At 34.0% G+C, this 21036-nt stretch overlaps 2 protein-coding genes across 2 annotated transcripts; both read right to left on the reverse strand.

Annotated features, from left to right (window-relative positions):
• Positions 1-1419: 1419 nt before the first annotated feature.
• On the reverse strand, positions 1420-2265 carry LOC133199975 (glutactin-like). The gene is made up of 2 exons (XM_061335754.1): positions 2032-2265; positions 1420-1887 (listed from the first exon to the last, which is right to left on the reverse strand). Exons 1-2 carry the CDS (start codon positions 2263-2265, stop codon positions 1420-1422), a joined length of 702 nt encoding a protein of 233 aa, XP_061191738.1.
• A 2505-nt stretch (positions 2266-4770) lies between these two features.
• Positions 4771-20527, reverse strand: LOC133199976 (uncharacterized). Its single transcript, XM_061335755.1, has 3 exons — positions 20198-20527; positions 19562-20089; positions 4771-4968 (listed from the first exon to the last, which is right to left on the reverse strand). Exons 1-3 carry the CDS (start codon positions 20525-20527, stop codon positions 4771-4773), a joined length of 1056 nt encoding a protein of 351 aa, XP_061191739.1.
• Positions 20528-21036: the final 509 nt, after the last annotated feature.

A 21036-nucleotide genomic window follows, 5' to 3' on the forward strand; every position in this document is an offset into this window, starting at 1 on the left:
GCGCATGGATTTTGTTATAGGATTAGAAATTAAAATCGTTCCTTACCAACCTCTCTCAGCTGCCAAATATAGTCCTCTTCCCGAAAGAATTCAACATCTCAAAGGCATCATTAACATCCAAAACCAAGACGACAAGTGTTTCCTGCGGTGTATTTTAGCTGCATTGCATCCAGTTAATCACAACGCACATCGAGTTCAACATTACCTACCTTTCCAAAACGAACTTAATATGAATGGAATCTCTTTTCCCACCCCACTTTCACAAATCAAAAAGTTTGAGAGACAAAATAAAATCTCAGTCAACGTATTCGGTTTTGAGAAGGAATTTTTCCCCTTATACATTTCTCAACTGGACCAAGCCACTGAGAACGTAGATTTACTTTACTTGCAAGAAGACGGAAATAGCCACTTCTGTTTAATCAAAGATTTAAACCGAGTCTTAGGATCAACGAAGCGATGCAAGAACAAATACTATTTCTGTCGCCGCTGTTTACATGGGTTCACTCGAGAAGAGCTGTTGACAAACCATATCCCCCATTGTAAACAATTTGATTTTCAGAAAGTTGAGTTTCCCATTGAAGGAAAAGATAACATTCTACAGTTTGAAAATTTTCACAAGAAATTGAGAGTCCCTTTTGTTATTTATTGTGACTTTGAAACTCTAGTGGGTCAAAATTTACAAGATTTATTCAGTGGATATTAAAATGAACATATGACATTTCTCAATCAAATATAACATTAAATATTTTTTGGATGTAGATCTATGAAATGTGTTATTTCATGTCAGACATATAAAGCAATGTAAATATTTAAAGTTTATATTAGATATAATAGTATGCTATGGATATTTTAGACGCTACAACCATAATATTTGTCTATTCTAAATGTTATAATAAAATTGATCAAACAAAAAAATTGGTAGTTTTCATTTACATGGTCTAAATCTTGAGAATATGCTGACTTGAGTCACAAAAAAGATCTCGTTCAAAATCCAATCACATAGAGTGCATTTAACTGATATATATAGATATATAATGGAAAATAAGATTTGGAAAAACACTATAACAATTTTTATTCTAATAGCTTAATTTTATAGGGTGGTAGTGATGGGAAAGGGAAATTATGCAGTCTTTTAAATGTAAAATTTTTAATCTTAAATCCTTTCTTTACCTTAATGGGTGAAATGGGTTCAATAATTGGCGTATAATTTGGAATTAAAGGAGTAAATTCCTGTTCCACATGAATGTGTGTTGAAGGAGTGCGAAGTATGACATCATTCGAGGAGGTTGGAAAGGTAGCATCGGTTGTAGGGGTATCAGGTGCTGAGGGGGTGAGAGAAATGGCTTCAGGTGCTGAGGGGGTGAGCGTAATGGCTTCAGGTGCAGAGGTATCGGTTGCTGAGGGGTTGAGCGTAATGGCTTATGATGCAGAAGTATCAGGTGTTGAGGGGGTGAGAGGTAAGGCTTCAGGAAGTATAGGGAATGCAAGTTTCCCCTCCTGAACTGCCTTTAAAAAATCAAGTTCCTGTAGATTAATATCGGTAAGATCTTGTTTCTGATGTTCCCCGTGTTCTATGCGTTCCCGTTCTTCCCGTTCCTGACATTCCCGTTCCTGGCTTTCCAGTACCTGACGTTCCCGTTCCTGGCTTTCCCGATCCTGACATTCCCGTTCCTGACGTTCTCGTACCCGACGTTCCTGTTCCTGGCGTTCCCGTATCTGATGTTCCTGTTCCCGGCTTTCCCGTTCCTCATGTTCCTCTTCTTTGCGAAGCTCTAGTAGCTGTAGAGGGGTGTTGCCTTGAGAAGGAGTTGGTGTAAATGAAAATGCCTCCTGATACTCTAAATCCATTTCACCCGCTCTCTTCTTAAACACGTCAGAAGGAAGAGGCTGAAAAGAAATAAGAATGAACTGTTTTGAAATTTTAATGACATTTTTTAAAAATCTAATATTTTAACTTAATTTTTCAACAACAAACACTAAACAGAAATCGTTATTGAGATAATTTCATAATGACAATTAGTTTATATTTACCTTTGTCTTAAAAAAATTGTCTGCCATGTCCATGAACTTGATGATTTTACTCGGTTCTCGAAATTCATCGTATCCAAGCGTTATGCCTGGATATTTTGCCTCCTTTCTGTTGTCGTAAATGTGTATGTATTTGAAATCACCGTGGTATTTCACGACAACTCTCTTCTCTCTTCCAAACTGCTTCGCTAGCTGTTTAAGCTTGTAATCAGACTCTGTAGCATACATAACCTTCATGTTGAACTTTTTTTTATGATTTTGGAAATTAAAAAAAAGGGGGTGAGATATGAAAATCTACAGTGTTCTAACGCTCTGCAAGTTATCCGTTCTTAACAGGCATAAAGTGAGGAGCTATAAAAATAATGTACTCTTTTTATACTTGAATAAAATTGCATATCCATTCGTAAGTTGATTGACAACAACATTCTTTCTAAATCACATTATTATTGGTTAGTTAGGACATTGGTGGGGTGGGGTATAAACATTTGAAAAGATGCTATTTTCCACAATTCTGCAATTTTTTAAAAAGATTTTAGCAATCTGGCATTTATTTACATGTCAACTGGAGAAGCACGATTCTGAGTACCATTCATGATCATTAAAACCAACAAAGCAAATGCTACGCATCCGCTTCGTGTCATTTTTATCAACCTTTGGCTTTGGGAAAATCACCGCTTAATTTACAAACCAAGTTTAAGAAAAATTTCTTAAGACCCCTAATGACCATTGGTCATCAAAATAAACAGTTAAAGTTGGCACAGCTTTTTATGAAGACGACAATTTTAAGGAAATGCCCTCTTTACTGGTTAGAGAGTTCCTTTTGTCTAAATGTAGAGATTAAGACATCCATTTTTCACACGGAAATAGAAATCATCTTCAGATTGATTAAGAAATGCTGTTATTTGCATGCTGAGATTGTAAGTACTATGGTGGTGCTATATAAACCAGAGCAAAGTTACCAGCATTGTTGCATAAATTTTATTCAGAATAATGGCGCAAAATGAAAATGAGGTTGAGGACTTGGGGAAGGAAGCGGATGAAAATCCGTTTCCTTCGGGATGTTTAGTACCTATTAATGGGGAATTAATTTATGTATTTGTCATTCCAAAAAAAATTAACCCGGTCACACCACCACCTGCAATTTCTGAATGAAATTTAAAAAAAAAAAAAAAAAACTCTGCTTCGGCAAAGAGAAAATCAAAATTAATGTTAGTCTCTCCCTCTCTCTGTATTAACTTGCTTTTGGTTCTCTCTCTCTCTCTCTCCGTAACTTTTGAAACAGGTGATGTGTAAATTTTACACTTTATTTAGCTGTTGTAGATGATTACCTTTATTTATATGTTAAGATTAAAATCAGAATGGCTCAAATTACAAATTAAAATTGTGAAATCTTCTTGTACATCTTATATTAGACAGTGTGTTTTATGTATACATCGAATATATAGAATTCGACTAGTTTCATGTACGAGTTACTTTACATTATCAACTGGATCGACGCAATGGCGGGAACGATGTATATGTTGTGGTTTGTAACTGTTCAGTGGAGCAATTTCCATCGCGATTAATGGGAATGAGTGTGAAAGTGATCGAGGGATCATTTTGAAATGTACATGGAAAGGAGCGGGTCCTTACATTGTAAATGGAAGAATTAATGAGGAAATCCTTATCATAAAAAAGTTGACAAACGCCGCTACTCTTTTCGTCCCTAATGAGTTCGCAGGAAATTTAGCCAAGATAGAAGTTTTGAATGGGGATATTCCCTGTAGGAACATTATTGCACCGCTGCATATTGCCGTGTTTGTAAACAAAATAAGATGTGTAAGTAAGATTTATAGAAATCGGAAAAATAGAAACGTGGTGTTACCAAATTTTATCTATTGTACTTTGACCCATTCTAGCCACCCCAGTCTAATATCATATTCACACATTAAGTCGTTTGGTTACACATCAGAACAAGTATGATTCAACATTGTAATTGTTCATAACTATTTCACTTTTATATTAAGATGGTGGATTTCACAACAATTAAAGCAACACCCTCAACTGTGACCATCACTATGAATCCATCTCCAGCTACATCAACCATTACTGTAACCCCTACGGTCGCCACTGTAACACCTTCAACTGCTACTGCAATGCCTTCAACTGTCACTGTAACCTCTACATCGACCACTGCCCAAAGACCCTCTCTTGATGATGAGCCCTGGGAGATAACTGTTTATGTTCTCACAGCTGTAATAGGTAACTTTTTTTTTGTTTTGGTTTTTTTTCCTTGTTTGCTCTACCATTGAGATAAAATAATTTTCTTACTTGTATTTTTAATTTTCAGTACTTCTGATCATCCTTTTCATCATAATTACTTACGGTGTAAGAAAATTTAAAAGAAGACAATTAAGACAATTCCGTCTGCATGACTTGCCTCTGCAAGAGCTTCCTAAAGATCATTCTGCTTAATTTGGTACTTTATTTATATTTCAGTCATTCTTCTAATAATATCCTCATATGCCATCTACAGAAGAAAACATTCCATGAGAGTCTTTGCAAGCAATATCTGCCCTTGTGCTACTGAAAACATTGATTTTGACCGAGCATTTCAATCAGAACTTTAAATATATGTGCACCTCATTTTTTTCATTGTAGATGTTCTGGCAAAATGTGAATGGACCCTCGAAAGATTGCTAAGATTATTTATTGTATTTACTCAGTGTGTTTTGGTCCTTCTTCTAATATACCAAAGAATTCTCAGGCAATTTTTCCCACACCAACAGAATCGACAAAATCCCCCACCTCTTCAACCAAATCAACAGCAACACCACCCAAGACCTCAACCCCACCCACATCCTCAACCTCATCCACGATCTCAACCTCATCCACAACCCTCTTTACACACTCCACAAAATGTACCTCAGGAATTAAGAAGATCTCCAAGACAGCGGAAAGCTCCCTCAGGATTAAGTTTATAAATGTTTATATACATTATAATTTTTATTGCACTGTCTCGAGTATAGGTGATTGTTTATTTGTTCATGTGAGGTTCAGATTTAATTGTTATGCTTGTGTTTTTTTAGACCTTACCTGCATTATTACTGTTTTCATGTGAACGATATTTCATTACCATGCTTTGAGTATATTAGTAATGTCAGTTGGCTTTCCTTGAAAAAGCTAAGAGTGTTTTTCTTAAAATCATTTGTCAAAACATATGCGCTTATTGATGATTGCTTTTATACGTATAGATTTGAAGTTAAGTTGTATGAAACGAAACAAATTTAATTAGTTTTGTATTACAATCTAATCTACACAAAAACTTTTTTTCTAGCATTTACCTCAGCATACTATATTCTTAATATACATTCACTTTAAATACATTCCAGTGATTTGTATAATGTATTCCAGTGATTTTCTTGAAATATATGTATGTACATGTATTATATATTTTTTTTAGATTAGTAAATTATTAATGGTAGATTTAGGTCATTTTTCCCTTTAAATTGTGAGTCACTCATGAGTTGATGGTGTTCTTAATGATGTCATCTTTAAATTTACATTCACAACTTAATCAATCTGTACTATTTATTGAAAACACTCCTTTTTTAAACAAAATCATTTTCTACCTCATATTGTTAATATTAAAAGATTCCTACACCAGTTTGTATGTATGTGTGTTGTATTTTTAAAAAGTAGATAGATTTGTTCAGTTTATATTACCTCATATTGTTGATATTAGCAGATTTCTGTCATTTTTTTTTTAACTATTATAATACATTATTTTTAACAACCTTACACCAGTTTGTATGTATGTCACTATGTGTGTATTTTAAAAGTAGATGGATTTGTTCAGTTCATAAAAACAATTCACAGCTTAATCAATCTGTTCTATTTATTGAAAATACTCAGGGTTCTTAAAATCATTTACTACTTCATATTCTTAATATCAGCAGATTCCTGTTATTTTAGTCATTTTATACAAGTTATCGCCAGTTTATGTGGTGTATGTTTAAGTAGATAAATTTGTTGTATTTTTAAGTAGATAAATTTGTTTAGTTCATGAAAAACATTTTATATATTCTTTTTTTTTTGTTTTCTTTTTGTGTGTATTTTAAAAGTAGATGGATTTGTTCAGTTCAATCTGTACTATTTATTGAAAATACTCAGGGTTCTTAAAATCATTTACTACTTCATATTCTTAATATCAGCAGATTCCTGTTATTTTAGTCATTTTATACAAGTTATCGCCAGTTTATGTGTTGTGTTCTTAAGTAGATAAATTTGTTCAGTTTATGAAAAATATTTTGTATATTCTTTTTTTGGTTTTCTTTTTAACAGAAAAATGCTCGTTTTTTTTTTTTTTTATAAATATGCATTGTAAGGTTCATAGACTACTGCTGGTCAATTATGGTAATGACTGGTTCTCTTTTTACAAATCAAGTTGTATATTTGAAATCTATTGAGAAATAAATATTGTTTATTTAAATTAACACTTCTTTATATATGAACATATGATTAATTTTCTTCCACTCTGAATTAAAAAATGAATATTGAAGGCATGGTTATGCTTAAAATTTCACAGACAAGAAAAGTATAAATTGGTGATTTGATATTTTCAGTATTAACCAATATTCATCTTAAAAATTAACTATATCTCCTCAGTGTCGGTCATAGTGTAGATCAAACTCGTATAGCACACATACTTGTATGCAAATTGAAAATATATAATGGTCAGTTGAGAACGTTTGTCTACTTCGAATTAATGTTTACAATAAATATCTGTTTAAATACACAGCTATCTGTGAGAATGTTAGCACACATTTCATTACTTAGTTACACTTGTATTGGGGTTTATTTTTAAATACCTGTCTGAATTTTAAAGAAGTCTGCAGTCTGCGTCACACATTCCAGAGCGAAGTTTGCAGATTTAGCGCTCATTTTGTTGCATAGTTACAGTCTTGTTGCATAGTTGCAGTCTCGTTGCTAAGCTGTGTGACGTCATTCCTCAGGAGTAAGTCTGTGAAGTCTGTTCCAGGAACCTTAGTTTGATACTACTAATCTTGACAATTAATTATTTCAAGAATTAACTTAGAGAACCTAATATTTATACTTTGTATTGAATATTTTAACATTTATACTTTGTAATGAATATTTTAACATTTTTGCTTGTAATGAGTATTATTATTGGTTCGTTTGTATATCACGAATTAAGAACTTTGTATAGAAATTCGGATAGACCGGGTTTCTCTAAATTAAAACATTAAAAAATCGAATAGACCTGTAATTTCAAGCAATACACTAGGGAAGTATTGTTACGTGTAAAAATGAATACGATTTGCTGGTGGATGTAATTTAAAATGTTTTTTGTTTTGTTTTGTTTTTTTTTTGCAGGAAATCAAGAAGACGACCAAAACCACTAAAGAGGAAAATAAACAAGAGGTATGCTTTAAATTATATTACAAGTTTCATTAAGTTAATGTGGGACTTATGAATTTGTTTAGAATTCAAATTTACTTTTTGCAGACTACATCACAAAAAAGGAAAATATTCACTAAGAGGCCCTGGGACCATGAATTGGCCGAATCTGTAAGTTTCGCATTACTTTAAAGGTTTTATATGGAATAAAAATGACATAGGATACCTCTTAAAGAATCCAGAATTTGAAACATCAAGCTACAATGTAACAGCTTTAAAAATATTAATGCAGTCACTATTAATTTAAAAGGCCTCAACAAGACAAGATGATGGTCTTATATTGTCCTTCATTTGACTAATAAATACATTCCAGGTTCTTAAAAAACATTTACATGTTTGTAAGTTTCAAGTTTGAAAATGTGACAACTTTTTTTTAACATCGACATGAGTAACAAATCTAAGTTGAAAAGTGCCAAATTTCCCAGAAAAATTAAAGGAATCGGAATTTCCTGGTAATATGCACATCTACACATTGTGTCCTAAATATCTGCAAAGTTTGACGAAATTCTGTGCAGCTGTTTAAGGGGAGTTTCGCTGCACATCTACACATTGTGTCCTAAATATCTGCAAAGTTTGACGAAATTCTGTGCAGCGGTTAAAGAGGAGTTTCGCTGACAAAAAAACAGGACTGACTGACGGGTCAAAAACATTACACCCTACGCAACTTGGAAGAGCGCCTAAATGGAACCACAGATGCATATATAGAAAGCTATCTTAAAATATATATGTTCGGTAACCACGTTAACATATACTGAAACGCAAAAGAAACGCAACAAGCAGTAATCTACAAATATTTGAATTTTTTATCTAATAATTTTCAAAAATGAATAAGGTAAGCTTAAACTCGATTTAAAAACATCAGAGATTTGATAAAAATGTTAAATGATTATCTTTTAACTTTAGAAAATAACGCAAGGCTGATTAACCCCCCCTCCCCCCCGCCGGCCATTTCATAACAGCGTGCAAGACTGCCATGCACAACAATTGCAGCTTGATTTCTACGATGCAATAGGTTCATCAATCTCGAGATCTGAACAAAAGAAATATTCATTGCCATTTTTAAATCCTGTTTTTAAGATGACGATGTCGAATTTCCTCTAGCGTAGCGCAGTGTAGTAACCTTTGGACTTCCGGTCCAAGGACTGTCATTCTTGCTAATGATACGTAAGAGCCTCTTGAGGCGTGATGTATTGCATATTTGCATCTGCAACTCTCCATCACCTTTATTTTGAGATTTTCCAACTAGAGCAATAAAAATGCGTACTTAGTCATTTTCAGGAAGCCTTGGCATAGCTTACGGAAAAGAAAGGATAATTTATTTTTCGGAAAAACGCTGCATTACTTATGATGAACAGATACAAACCATTAAAATTCCATATTATTGCCAAATGTTTTGTTACACATGCAATTTTTGATTTCTGTTAAGCAGACTCAAACTTAACTTCCGGTAATGGTATGAAAATCATTCAACCGTTAAATTACCGATATTTACAAAGTTGAAGGTATCCTTACTTTTTAGATATAAAATTATATCCTATATATAATATTTCCCCCTAAAATAGGAAGTTGCCTTTCAGTATATCAGGACCTTTGATTCCCTTAATTTAACATTTAGGGTAAAATGACACATTTTAAGGATTAATTAATAAAACCAGAAGTCTCTGATGAGACTGTAGCTCTACTGGTTGTACTTATAAAGGAAGATAAAAGTAGCATTTGGATTTGAAACTTTGCAACAGCAATAAATAGAATAATGATCCTTGGTTTAGTCTGTTTTTGTGGCAAGATTTATTGCAATCAGAATAAAACTGTAGGAGGAGTAGCTTTTAAAATAATTTTACAGAAATTTCGATTTAAGTAACCATGGCAACATCATTCAAAAAAATCAAAAAGCAATAATGATAATTATGTATCTCAGTGTAGTCTACTTGTATGGCAAGTTATACTGAAATCAGACAAAACATGTAGGAGGAGTAGCGTTTTGAAACAGAAAGTATTTCAAAAAAATTCTATTTTAAGTAACCATGGCAACTCGAAATAAAAAAACCGAAACAGAATTATATATCTTTGTGTAGTATACTTGTGTGCCAAGTTATATTGAAATGAGATCAAAACTGTAGGAGGAGTAGCATTTTGAAAGTTTTCAAGGAAATTTCTATTTTTAGTAACCATGGAAACACTGTTCATCGAAATCAAAAACGGATATACAGAATTATATATCTTAGTGTAGTCTACTTGTGTGCCAAGTTATATTGAAAAGAGATCAAAACTGTAGGAGGAGTAGCGTTTTAAATATATATCACAGAAATATTTAGTAACCATGGCAACACCATTCATCGAAATCAAAAACCGATATACAGCATTATGTATCTTAGTATAATCTACTTGTGTGCCAAGTTATATTGAAATCACACCAAAACTGTAGGAGGAGTAGCATTTTTAAAAATTGTTTACAGATGGACAGGGAGACGAACGGACACCTTACTATCGGATAAGCTCTTCTGGTCTCCGACCAGTAGAGCTGAAAATATTTAAACATGAAGATCCCACAATCCTTTTTTAAATATATCTTTAAAATAATTCGAATAAAGTCTCAGTGTCCTTCAAAATGAGGCTTGCGCAAATTTCACAGGATCTCTTACGGACAACTGCCACAATCGGAGCCTGAAGAGTATGCCTTGTTCAGTAAAGGTCAGAAGAGTAGGACTATGGCAAGTTCGTAACTAATGCTAGTACTGACTGTTAAAGGTGCTGAGACATAGATTTGAACTTAATATTTTCTCAAATTTTCTGTATAAAACCAAGACATATATATTGCAATAGCATTTCACGCGAAAATATAATTAAAAACTTAATTTATCTGCAAATTATTGGAACTACGAATTCCGGATGCGTTTGATTAACACATCTTTGCACTTACGCAAATTTTAACTTTATCCTTAATATTTAAGAAAAGACGCGATTTTGTTATGTATAAATGCAAAAAATTACATCTATAATCCAGAAAATTCAGAGTAGAAATGTTCGAAAGCAAAACCAAATCACCAGTATTGTCAGTCCGTGCTCTGCGATGTGTACAGACTTTAACAACTTGAGCACACCCGTGAAACGTAAACTGTTTTGTAAACAGGACACGAGCTCTGTTATTGTTAATGTTTACAATTCACCGGGTGTGTTCAATTGTTAAACTCTGCACACACCACTGAGCACGGACTTACAATACTGTGAGTGGGTTTTGTTTCGAACAATTTTACTCTGAATTTTCTGTGTTATAGTTTTAATATTTTTCATTAATACACAACAAAATTGCCACTTTTCTTAAGTATTAAGAATAAAATTAAAATATGTGAAAGCGCAAGGATGTGTCAATCCAACGCGTCCAGAAATTCGAAGTTTTAATAACTTCGAGCTGAAATAAGATTTTTATTATATTTTAGTATGAAATGCTATAGCAGCATATAAGTCATGAAATTATACAGAAAATTTGAGAAAATATTAACTTCAAATCTGTGTCCAAGCACCTTTAATCTTCGCATAACATCCGATCCATCGAAAAATTTCAATATTGCTGTTAAATAATTTAAATTTAGTTTAAACAAACAATAAATTATTGAAACATTACCTAATTTTATTTATATTGAAACTCATCAGACAGAAACAGTCCTTGTTATATCTCGTCAGAGAGCAAGGGGTAAGACGTATTGTGTTTCCAAGTTTGTAAACACTTTAAAGCCACGCTTCAACGAGGATGGAACCAACAAAAGAGGAAAAAGTATTCTTTGTTGATTAGATTCGTAAGAAATATAGCACTTGACCAATGCACATTTTTGAAATATTTACAACTGAAAAGTACACTTATAACATATATAACAGTAGTGAAGGAAAAACGTCAGGTGTACTGTGCGACAATATATTCGAGAAGTGGTGTAAATTAGTCATTCTTAAAGAATCATGAGTGATGTATAAGAAGAGCAACAGCTTACCTAAAACAAAAATCTTTTTCAGTGGTCTCGTGCCACGGTCTTCGTCCTCACTAATTTTCACTGTTGTTTCATCGAACAACTCACATTCAGTGTAACTATCTGTCATAGAAATACATTTATGGACTCTTGTGTTTAATGAACATAAATCATATGTATACATTTTCTGCTTCATGATTTAAAATATTCAGTAAAGTAAGAATTTTGGAAATTTTGCTATAAAACAAATAGTTATTGCAGCCCGGAAGATCGGGCTGCTCTATACATATAAGTTTAAGCGAACGAACCTGAAAAAATTCAGAGGAATCTTCCCATCTAGAAAATGAGGATGTCACACAAAAATGAGGCTACCAGCAAGGTAAATAAGCGAGTAAGAAAGTGGGACAAATATTATTAGCGATGTAGAGGATTATTATTACAATTTGATCTAGGCCCATAAGAGTGGCACTTGCAACTACATTCCTTCAAAAGCAAGAAAAAAATCATATCAGACATTTTAAAAGACTGGTGGAAGGTGCAACCCTAACGCCAAAATAAGATTTGCTTTCTATTGTATAATATAATGTAAATTCAAAATTTTGGGAGTGACCGTGCTATCCAAACCAACCTCAGTTCCTGAGGGCTTGTATAGGCAAGTATCTCAAAGTCCACTCAACAAACTAAAACTACCATGCAATACATAGTGCGTGTATGATTAAATAATAATTTTTTTTTAGTATACACAAGTAAAGGAATGCCATCCTCCCAAAGTCAATTTTTTCACAGGCTGGATAATGACGGAAGATTGTATGCATAAGTAAAAATTAAAGCACTGACAAACTTTCAGCAAGTTCCTTCACATCCGCACAGGCTAGTGCACTTGAGATTTGGAAGTTTGCAATGGGTTTCAGTAACAGTTATACTAATGGTAGATGTTTCAATAAAATCCCACGTTTCCGTTTCGTACTGACTTCTTTCGATCCCAGTGATCGAATGTACGATTGGTAAGGTTTCAGCTGATTTGTATACTTCTTCGTCAGAGGATAAGTTCCGTGTAAATATTCAGGGCTATTTCACTGATGACATCGTATTGCTCGCTAGTCAAAGACTTGACAATCAATTTCTGTTGAGCGCTGTTTGCACTTAGCAGAAAATATATAAATGCTCTCTGCTTCCGTATTCTTCGATTCATTTTGCAGTATGAATAAATTGTTATAAAGAACATGTATTTATAGGGGTTGATAAATAACCATGTCCTCTCCACGCAAGATGTGAGATCGCAGTTGGTACTCTTTGTTCTGGGTAGGTTCTAAACACACATGCAAATAACCCAAATTTGGACGTGTTGCAGCTTCGTACGCTGCTTTGAAAAACGGTACACATCCTGGTAATATTTGTGATCCGAAAGTGATGATCTGGCGGGAATCACGATAATTCTTGAATAAAATCACATTTAGACAGTTCAGGGATATGGTCCTGGCGTATTTGCATAAGATCGTCTAATACCACTATCGTGTGGTTTACACCCTCTGTATACTGCTCTATATCTTCCTTTGAGGGTAATCCTTGATGAAAAATGAGTCTCGGTATGTTTGCCATCATTTCGTCAAACATGGATTGATATTCAGAATAAGCATAGATGATTTTATCTACAGAAGTGGAAAACATGCCATCTGCATTTTGCAAGAGTCGTTTAGTGAAATATGTCTTTCCGCTTTGCGTACTACCACAAATTAAAATTGTGGTGGGTGTTGAAAATGGTAGCAAGGATTTTGTTTTCCACCATTCGCTCTGCGTTGTCATGTTCCTCTTTCCTCTACTAATATTTCCCTTTACTCTACTGATTCTCTAATGAGTTGACATGCAAAACTAAACAAGTATTTATAAGACTTCACCAATGTCATACATCATGTTTATTGATGCAAGAATTCATGTATGAAACTAAGTCATCATTTAGTTGAATGCTACTAGAAAATAAAGCATAACCACGTGACAAAGACATTTTAAGACAAAATCTAGAAATTAAAAACACAAGTACATAAAGCCCACACAAATCTGAATAGGAAGGTTGAAGTCGTTTACATTTAAAGTTGCAATGTTAACTATTCTTATAAATAACGTTCTCAATCTCTTGGTAATTCCCTGGTGGTTTCCCTAGACTGTCGAAGAAGTCTGCCTCCGAGGAACTGTATACGATTACAGCGACCCAATGTTCTCCTGGAAATGGCAACGGTTGCGTATTGATGATGAAGGCACTAGGGTAACGCGTCACGACTTCCGGTAAAGTATTACTGGCATATACTCCTTTTACAAATCGTTTTACAAAATCGAGAAGCTGTTTTGAATTCATGGTTGAATGTAATTGATGTCCCGGGACTTGTCCACTTCTAGTAGAGAGGAAACAGTATGAAAAGCCAGGTTTCCCAAATTTGGAAACCCGATGGAAACATACGGGAATCGTGACATCAGTAGTTTCCATATAGTTTCCATTTTATGGAAACCACATAGTTGTTTCCACGTAGATTCCCGATATGGAAACAATCAACCTGTGGTTTCCCGACATGGGAAACTGGGGAAACATGCAGTATTGGTTTCCACGTATGGAAGCAATCAACCTGTAGTTTCCGCATGTTTCCCAGATATGGAAAACACGTATGCTGTGGTTTACACCTATTTTCCCGATAATAGACATTTTGGAAACGTGTATCAAGAGAATAATTTAAAAAACTGTTTGTGTAATTCTGTGTAATAAAATTGAATATTCTTTGACCACAGTAAACCCAAATTAAATAAATTTTTTAACATTTTAGTCTCGGTAAAACTCATAAAGACACGTAAATTGGAATTAGTAGAGAAGATTTAATACAACTTTTAATTTGAGAAAAATCAGTGTAAACTGTTCAGATAAAATTCAATCATTGCGCTAATCCTTGTAATCGCGGGCACCTGTTCTCACGTGCCACAGGTGGAGACACTTGTCGCGAAGACACCTGCGACTGTGTATTTTTTATATATTCTATGTGATTTGAGAGGGTTTTCTACCTAAGGGGGACAATGGGCTGTGGTCAAGCATGTACATACACATAATCTCCGCAAACTCAGTTTAAATTTAGGTGATAATTGCTGGCCATTGATTTGATTAAATAAAAATAATTTAAATTATCAATAAGACCACAAAATATTGATAAAATAAACTACATTAATTTTAAGATGTTCAATGAGAGAAGAAAAAAAAAAAGAATTGTATTTCAATTTTTCATTACTGATTAAAAAACAAAATGTCCTAACCGTTGAAAAATTATATATACTTTTCTATCGGTCTAGAATAAATCTAAATTCTCGTTATGTGTTAAATCATAATTCTTTTTCAAAGAAATTTGTAAGTGCATAGATAAATGAAATAAAATTTCTTAATCGGTAATTAACGAATCGTCCTTGTTTGACATCAACATAAATTTCAAATATTGAAAACATAGAAAGAATTATTAATTATCAACTTTTTTGCCCGCTTAATTCGTAAATTGTTTATGAGAAAGGATGCAGATGGATCTATTATATAACATAGCAACTAAATTACTAATGTTGTGTGTGAAATTCGTATATAGTCCTCTACAAAGACATTGATAAAATAATACAGCAGAATAATATACAAAAAATACAAAATTAATGAATGTTAACTAAATAACTTATTTTTTTTAATTTATATCTGTACACAGACCCTGATGTAATAAATGTCTTCATTTTTCGCAGGAAATTACAATAATGTTGGTCTTACATGCATACTTGCACGTATATTTAATTTAGCCATTTTGTACACAAAGACCAATGCTGGCTCTAAATAAAGAAAAGTATATGATATTTATATAACATGATTTTTCCCCCTAAGAACAACGTCTTCTGAAGAACTGCATGCTAAAACAATTCGTTGAAGAAAAAAGAACAATAATTTATTAATTGTTTTACACGTAGATGCTTAGCGAAAACTTTAATATTTTTAAATCGTGTATTGTGTTAAACAGAAGGTTATCCCTTTCAAATTTAAGCCCCTCCCCTCCTTCAAAAAATGGAGAGAAAATAGTTTCTTTCGATATTTAGGTATAATATACTGATGTGGTGATTGTCAATACTACTACATGTACAAACATTTCTTTATATATGCCGTCCATTTCTTGATTTTTATACCCCTACATGTACCATTACTTACTTTAAAAAAAACTGCACTTAAATCTGTCTACTCAAACCACAGGCCTGTATTAAAGTTATTTCAGTTTGGGGCACAAACTTTACCAGAAAGTTCTTAACTAGCAAACCTTACCAGAAATTACCAGAAAAAAGTTATATATGAAAGATACAGGGCGGTACTGACTGAACGGCTAAAGCCACGTATATATATACAGCCCTGCACATCAACGAGTATACACCGGGCATTATTTTTCAACAAATCAGATGATCAAATATTGACAAATTGTTACCAGTCACAAATAAAATTCTGAACGCAATGGACATGATTGTAGGTTACCTACAATAATTCTAAGCTTATTTTAATTATGTGTTTCAGGTCAGTAGAAACAGTTTCAAAAGTGGAGGGAGGGGGGCTTCAAAAAAAAATCTGACAAGCCAAAAAAAAAATAATTAAGAAGAGCATAACCATTCACTTTCACCCCTGCCCCCCCCCCTTTTTTTCTACGGGCCGGTGTTTTCCAAATTAAAATACTGTTTTCCCTACCTTTGCTTAGATATTGGCTCGTTTTTTTCACCTTATGTTTTCTCTCCTTTTTTTATAAATCAATATTAAAATTTGATGTGAACAGTTCTGATACGTTAAAACGGTGTGAGAATTATTTTTAACTAAAGGCAAAGATGTTTGAAGTCAAATACAACAAATAGAAAACATGTCCAGCAATTTTGTCCATTGATTATTATTGATATCAGGCTAAAAATCGAAACCAAAATAGGAGGGGGTTCAATAAAGTATCTAAAGCCGAACAAGAGGGAAAAAAAATCAATTTTTTTTATTCTTGAACCGTCCTTGCTGGTAATTAATTTATTTATTTTGTCTTGATTTTCACAAGTGTATACTAGTCTAACATACCCTAGGCCTGATTCCTTCTACTAACTAGCAATTTTTGACACTGAACTTTTCCATCATCACTAAAAATAAAATACTGTTCTGTATACATTTCATATAGTTCATTTGCATGCCAAATGCCCATCGAAATTTACGGCAGACTTCAAAGGACAAGATTCTTGTCACAAAATAATAAACAGCTGATAAAGAGTCATCATACGTTTATTTTGAGGGGCGCAGCAGGAAATAAGCTTCGTTTTCTGTGCTGCAAAAAATATGTTTAGGGACGTATTGCACGTCCACTGTGCCCCCCCCCCCCATTTTCTACGGTCCTCAACTAATATTCATTTTTCTGACGCTTCAAATTTTAAAACATGTATAAAGGTTTAACATCTTTTTTTAGTTGTGACATTATACATGAATCAGAATAATGAGTAATTTAATGAGAAAGTAGTGGGGGGGGGGATAACCGGACATTTTCTGTTTGGATGGGCACTACATCCCCCCTCCCCCCCATCAAATAAGTTGAGGGGTCACACCAGAAACATGAAATGTCTCTGGTCACCCTCAGAAAAACGCTTTGTTTATAAAGACAAACATATATCCGGTTTGAATACATGTGTTCTCGGATCGTCAACTTGTTCAAGTTGTTGTACTTTTGGACTTCTGGAACTTTTTATGATGTAACGAAAAGGTAAAAATGAATTATTTCTGCTACTAAATTACGATTAAGTCATCAATATTTAAACAAAAAGTGTCCGCAATCTCAACTCAAGATTATTCACGAAGGACATCATCATCGATGGAAATTCAAAAGAGAGAGTTCTGACTATTGTAAGCCGCCTTTATTTGGCAGATAAAATTAGAAATTATGAAGAATCATCAGAACAATTTAAATAGATTGTCTGTAACTACAGTACATATACATCTTACAAAGTCATAGCACAACCCTTATTCATATGCATAATGTAATATGTACATGATGTATAGGGAAAATGTATTGGTTTTAATGTACTGTATATTATAATATAACAACTGTTTAACAAACAAGTGATAGATTGTAAATTGAAATAGTTAAGTGTTCAAAAGACAAAATTTCTCATGTGTGACCTGCTGAGAGATTTACTGAAAATGTTAAAAATAATAAGCCTACAAGATGTACAAATATTGATCATTTTTGATAGTATTTCAAGTAATGCAAATGAATCATCTGAGTAACAATCATCAGTTATTGATGGTGGTCGCAACATCATACAAGTCTAACAGGGTTCTCCATATTTGAAAATTTAACCATGGAGGAAGCTGCGCGAAGGTTAGATAGAATGTTATATCGTTAAAATGATAAATGTCCTACGGACCCGGTTTAACGATAGAATGCCTTCCGTGTATTGTCAATGAAGCAAAGAAAATAGGGGAGATAACTCTAACTCAGTGCGTTTACTAAGAAAAATCCCGAGAGTTCCGAATGTCAACCTGGTGTGTAAATTTGAAATGAGTAAAAAACGTTGATGAAAAAGTGTTGAATTCTTCCATTATATGGATTAAATTTTTAGATGAAAGGTATTTGCAGTCTCAAAAAGGTTTGTTATGATTAATTTGACTTATTTTCAGTGCAACTTCATTAATTTTCTCCAAAATCGTTTCGGAGCGATTCTGCAATTTTCTGCTACATTACGGGTATATGGGAGGCATTCTAACTGTGGTGAGGGCCTGTCCCGAGACACAGTTAGATTATTCTAACTACGCGAAGGTGAAATGTGAAAAACGAATGTGTGTTAGACTTCCTAACCTTCATTAATCAATGATTGGTTTCACAAAACTTATAACCACTGCAACACAAAAAGTGTATCAAAATTGGCCCAAAACTATAGGAACATCAGCAAAGCCACAATTAGTTTTATTGATATGGAATCATCTTCAGGTAGTGTAGATGGAAGTTTGTTCAAATCATGACCCCCAGGGGTAGGGTGGGGCCACAATGGGCGAATTATGCTTTTTCCTACCCAAAGTGCTCAGGTGAGCAATGTGGCCCCTGGGACTCTTGTTTATTGTTGGTCTTATAAGTGAAATCGGAATGCAATAGTAACTGTACATAATATATTCTTTCAGAGAGAAGAAAATGGAATGTTGAACTACCAGCTGCAAACTACAACAGGATAGGCATAATAAAAAAATATGTTTATTTACGGTTACCCGACCGACCCTATATGTAATAGCCAACCCAAATTTTTTTCGTCGTAAAAATCCAGAAGCCACTCATTCGTCGGTTTAACTTTTACATGCATCTTAATCGGTCAAGCATTTGAAATCAAAAGGACTAGAAATAGCTAGTGCAACATGGAATTAAAGAAATACAAGACAATTTTTTCATTCTGTGGTAGCTGTAAGGCAGTTGGCAAGAAAGATATTGTCTATCGCCCATATGGCAAGCACAAACAAAAGTAAAGCACCACACAATGGTAAAACTGTTTTGTATTTCAACCAATTCCTGTGAATTTGTGTATAAAAAAATTCAATAAAATAAAAAAAAAATCCTACCTACCGACCCTATTTTATTCCAGCATGTAACAGTAAACAAACATATTTTTTTTGTTTGGCCTAATATGAAATAGTATGGCTTGGAGTCTTTTTCACTTCTCTATAAATTTTTTTGTTTGGATGATATCTAGTATAATATACACCATGCAGTGAGGATTTTAGTTCACCCGAGCCTAAAACTCAAGTGAACTTTTCTGATCACCTTTTGTTTTGTCTTTTGTCCATCAAACTGTCTATCCATCTGTGAGCTTTTCACATTTTCAACTTCTTCTTAAGAACCACTAATTTCAACCAAGGTTGACACAAAGTAAGGATATTTTGAATTGTACAGAGGAAGCCCCCCCCTCTCCCCCCTTCACCCCAAGGGGAAATATCTTTTAGATATTATTGATATGATCATTGTTGAGCAACTTATAATTTTGTTACCTGTAGACTTTATTTTAAGAATAATGAATATTTGTTTAAGAGTCGTTTTTAAGGGTCTTCCTGGGATGCTATCTCCATTTACGTATATCCCTACATCCGTTACACCGAAATGCTCGAAATTAAACGGATTGGTTGTGTAATCCCCGTTTACAGCTTTCTGATCTACCAAACCTACAATGATACGGTCGGGTACTGCCTGAGGAAAAATGTTGTCCCAGTAAAATTCAGTAGATCCTTTAGGAATGGTGTTCATTTTCAATTCATTTCTTGAGATGGTGTATTTCACAGGAGTACTTTCTATCTGTTTGCTGTGGTTCAATAGAACACCAGGATCTACTCTCACTTTGGCCACTTTGTACACGACATCTAGTAATTCCAGTTTGTATGCCGGGGTTCTCTGTGCCGACATCATTACAAAAGGTGCACTAGATCTAAAAAGCTTGATGTAGATATCTACGCCGTTGATCAGGTATTTGTCGATGTCAAAAATATCTTCCATCAGGTTACCCTCCAGTTCAAATACTTTACTTTCCTGTGTAAAACCATAACGCAGGACTAGTCCAGCATTGCCACCATAGTAGGCGTTAGCGTCACCCAAATTTCCTTCGTCCTTAAAAAACAACTGGGACTACTTCTGGGAAGATAATTCCTCTTTTCCACCAAACAAGACTGTTTTCAGGTATGCCTTCCAAGGGTAATAACTGGTATTAAAGGAAACCAACTTGTTATTTAAGTAGACATCCATCTGAGAAAACATGCTCTGCAATGGTAGATTCACAATTCCAGTCTTCTCGTTGGCCGCTAATGAGGAACCATCCGCTTTCAAAATTCTGCCTTTCACATACAATCGACTTTTTAAATCGATATATTCCGCTCCCGATCCAGATACGACTATTTCTATAGGGGTATCTGACACTCCAATACTAGAAATTGGTCTAGCTTCCGTAAAATACACTTTTTCGACTGCAACTTGATTAGTGGGTGAAGCAAAGAGAGAAAGTTCCATTGGTTGGGCTATGTCTTTATTATCCCTGCTTAAGAAGGCCATTTTACTGCTGAAAAACGTTCTTGTAATTATCGATCTTAAAGAGTTTTTTTGGCTTTTGTGATGACCTTTTTCCACTAGGTGTATGTCGTTTTTTAGATCTTCCGTTTGTTTTCTTTCTGGAGACTGATGTTTTCTTTACAGGATTGGTTTTCTTGCTTTTCTTCCTCTTGTCTCATCTTGACGTCTTCAATGTTTTGGTAGGAATGACAGAGGAGTGCTGTGATGGTCTTTTTATACCCTTCGTGACCTTGACAAAGGGAACACCTTCTTTTACGTCTTTTACATGTTCCATTTTGGCTCTCTCTTCCACGGCAGCCACGGGTGTCACTTGAGCTTTAGGGTTCACGGATTCTAACTGTGAATGAGGTCTAATGGGAATGATGTAAGATTTTCGTTTTCTCGTACCCCTTCCAATTTGTTTGGGTTTATATTTGTACGGGTTGAATTTTTTCTCAGCCATGATTTTGTAAAAAGCTTCCCAGAGTCTAGGGTCACTGATGTACGTCTGA

This window comes from Saccostrea echinata, unplaced genomic scaffold (assembly GCF_033153115.1).
Source record: "Saccostrea echinata isolate AGI-Se365-2 ecotype Australia unplaced genomic scaffold, CSIRO_AGI_Sech_v1 ptg000036l, whole genome shotgun sequence".
Taxonomy (NCBI): Eukaryota; Metazoa; Mollusca; class Bivalvia; order Ostreida; family Ostreidae; genus Saccostrea; species Saccostrea echinata.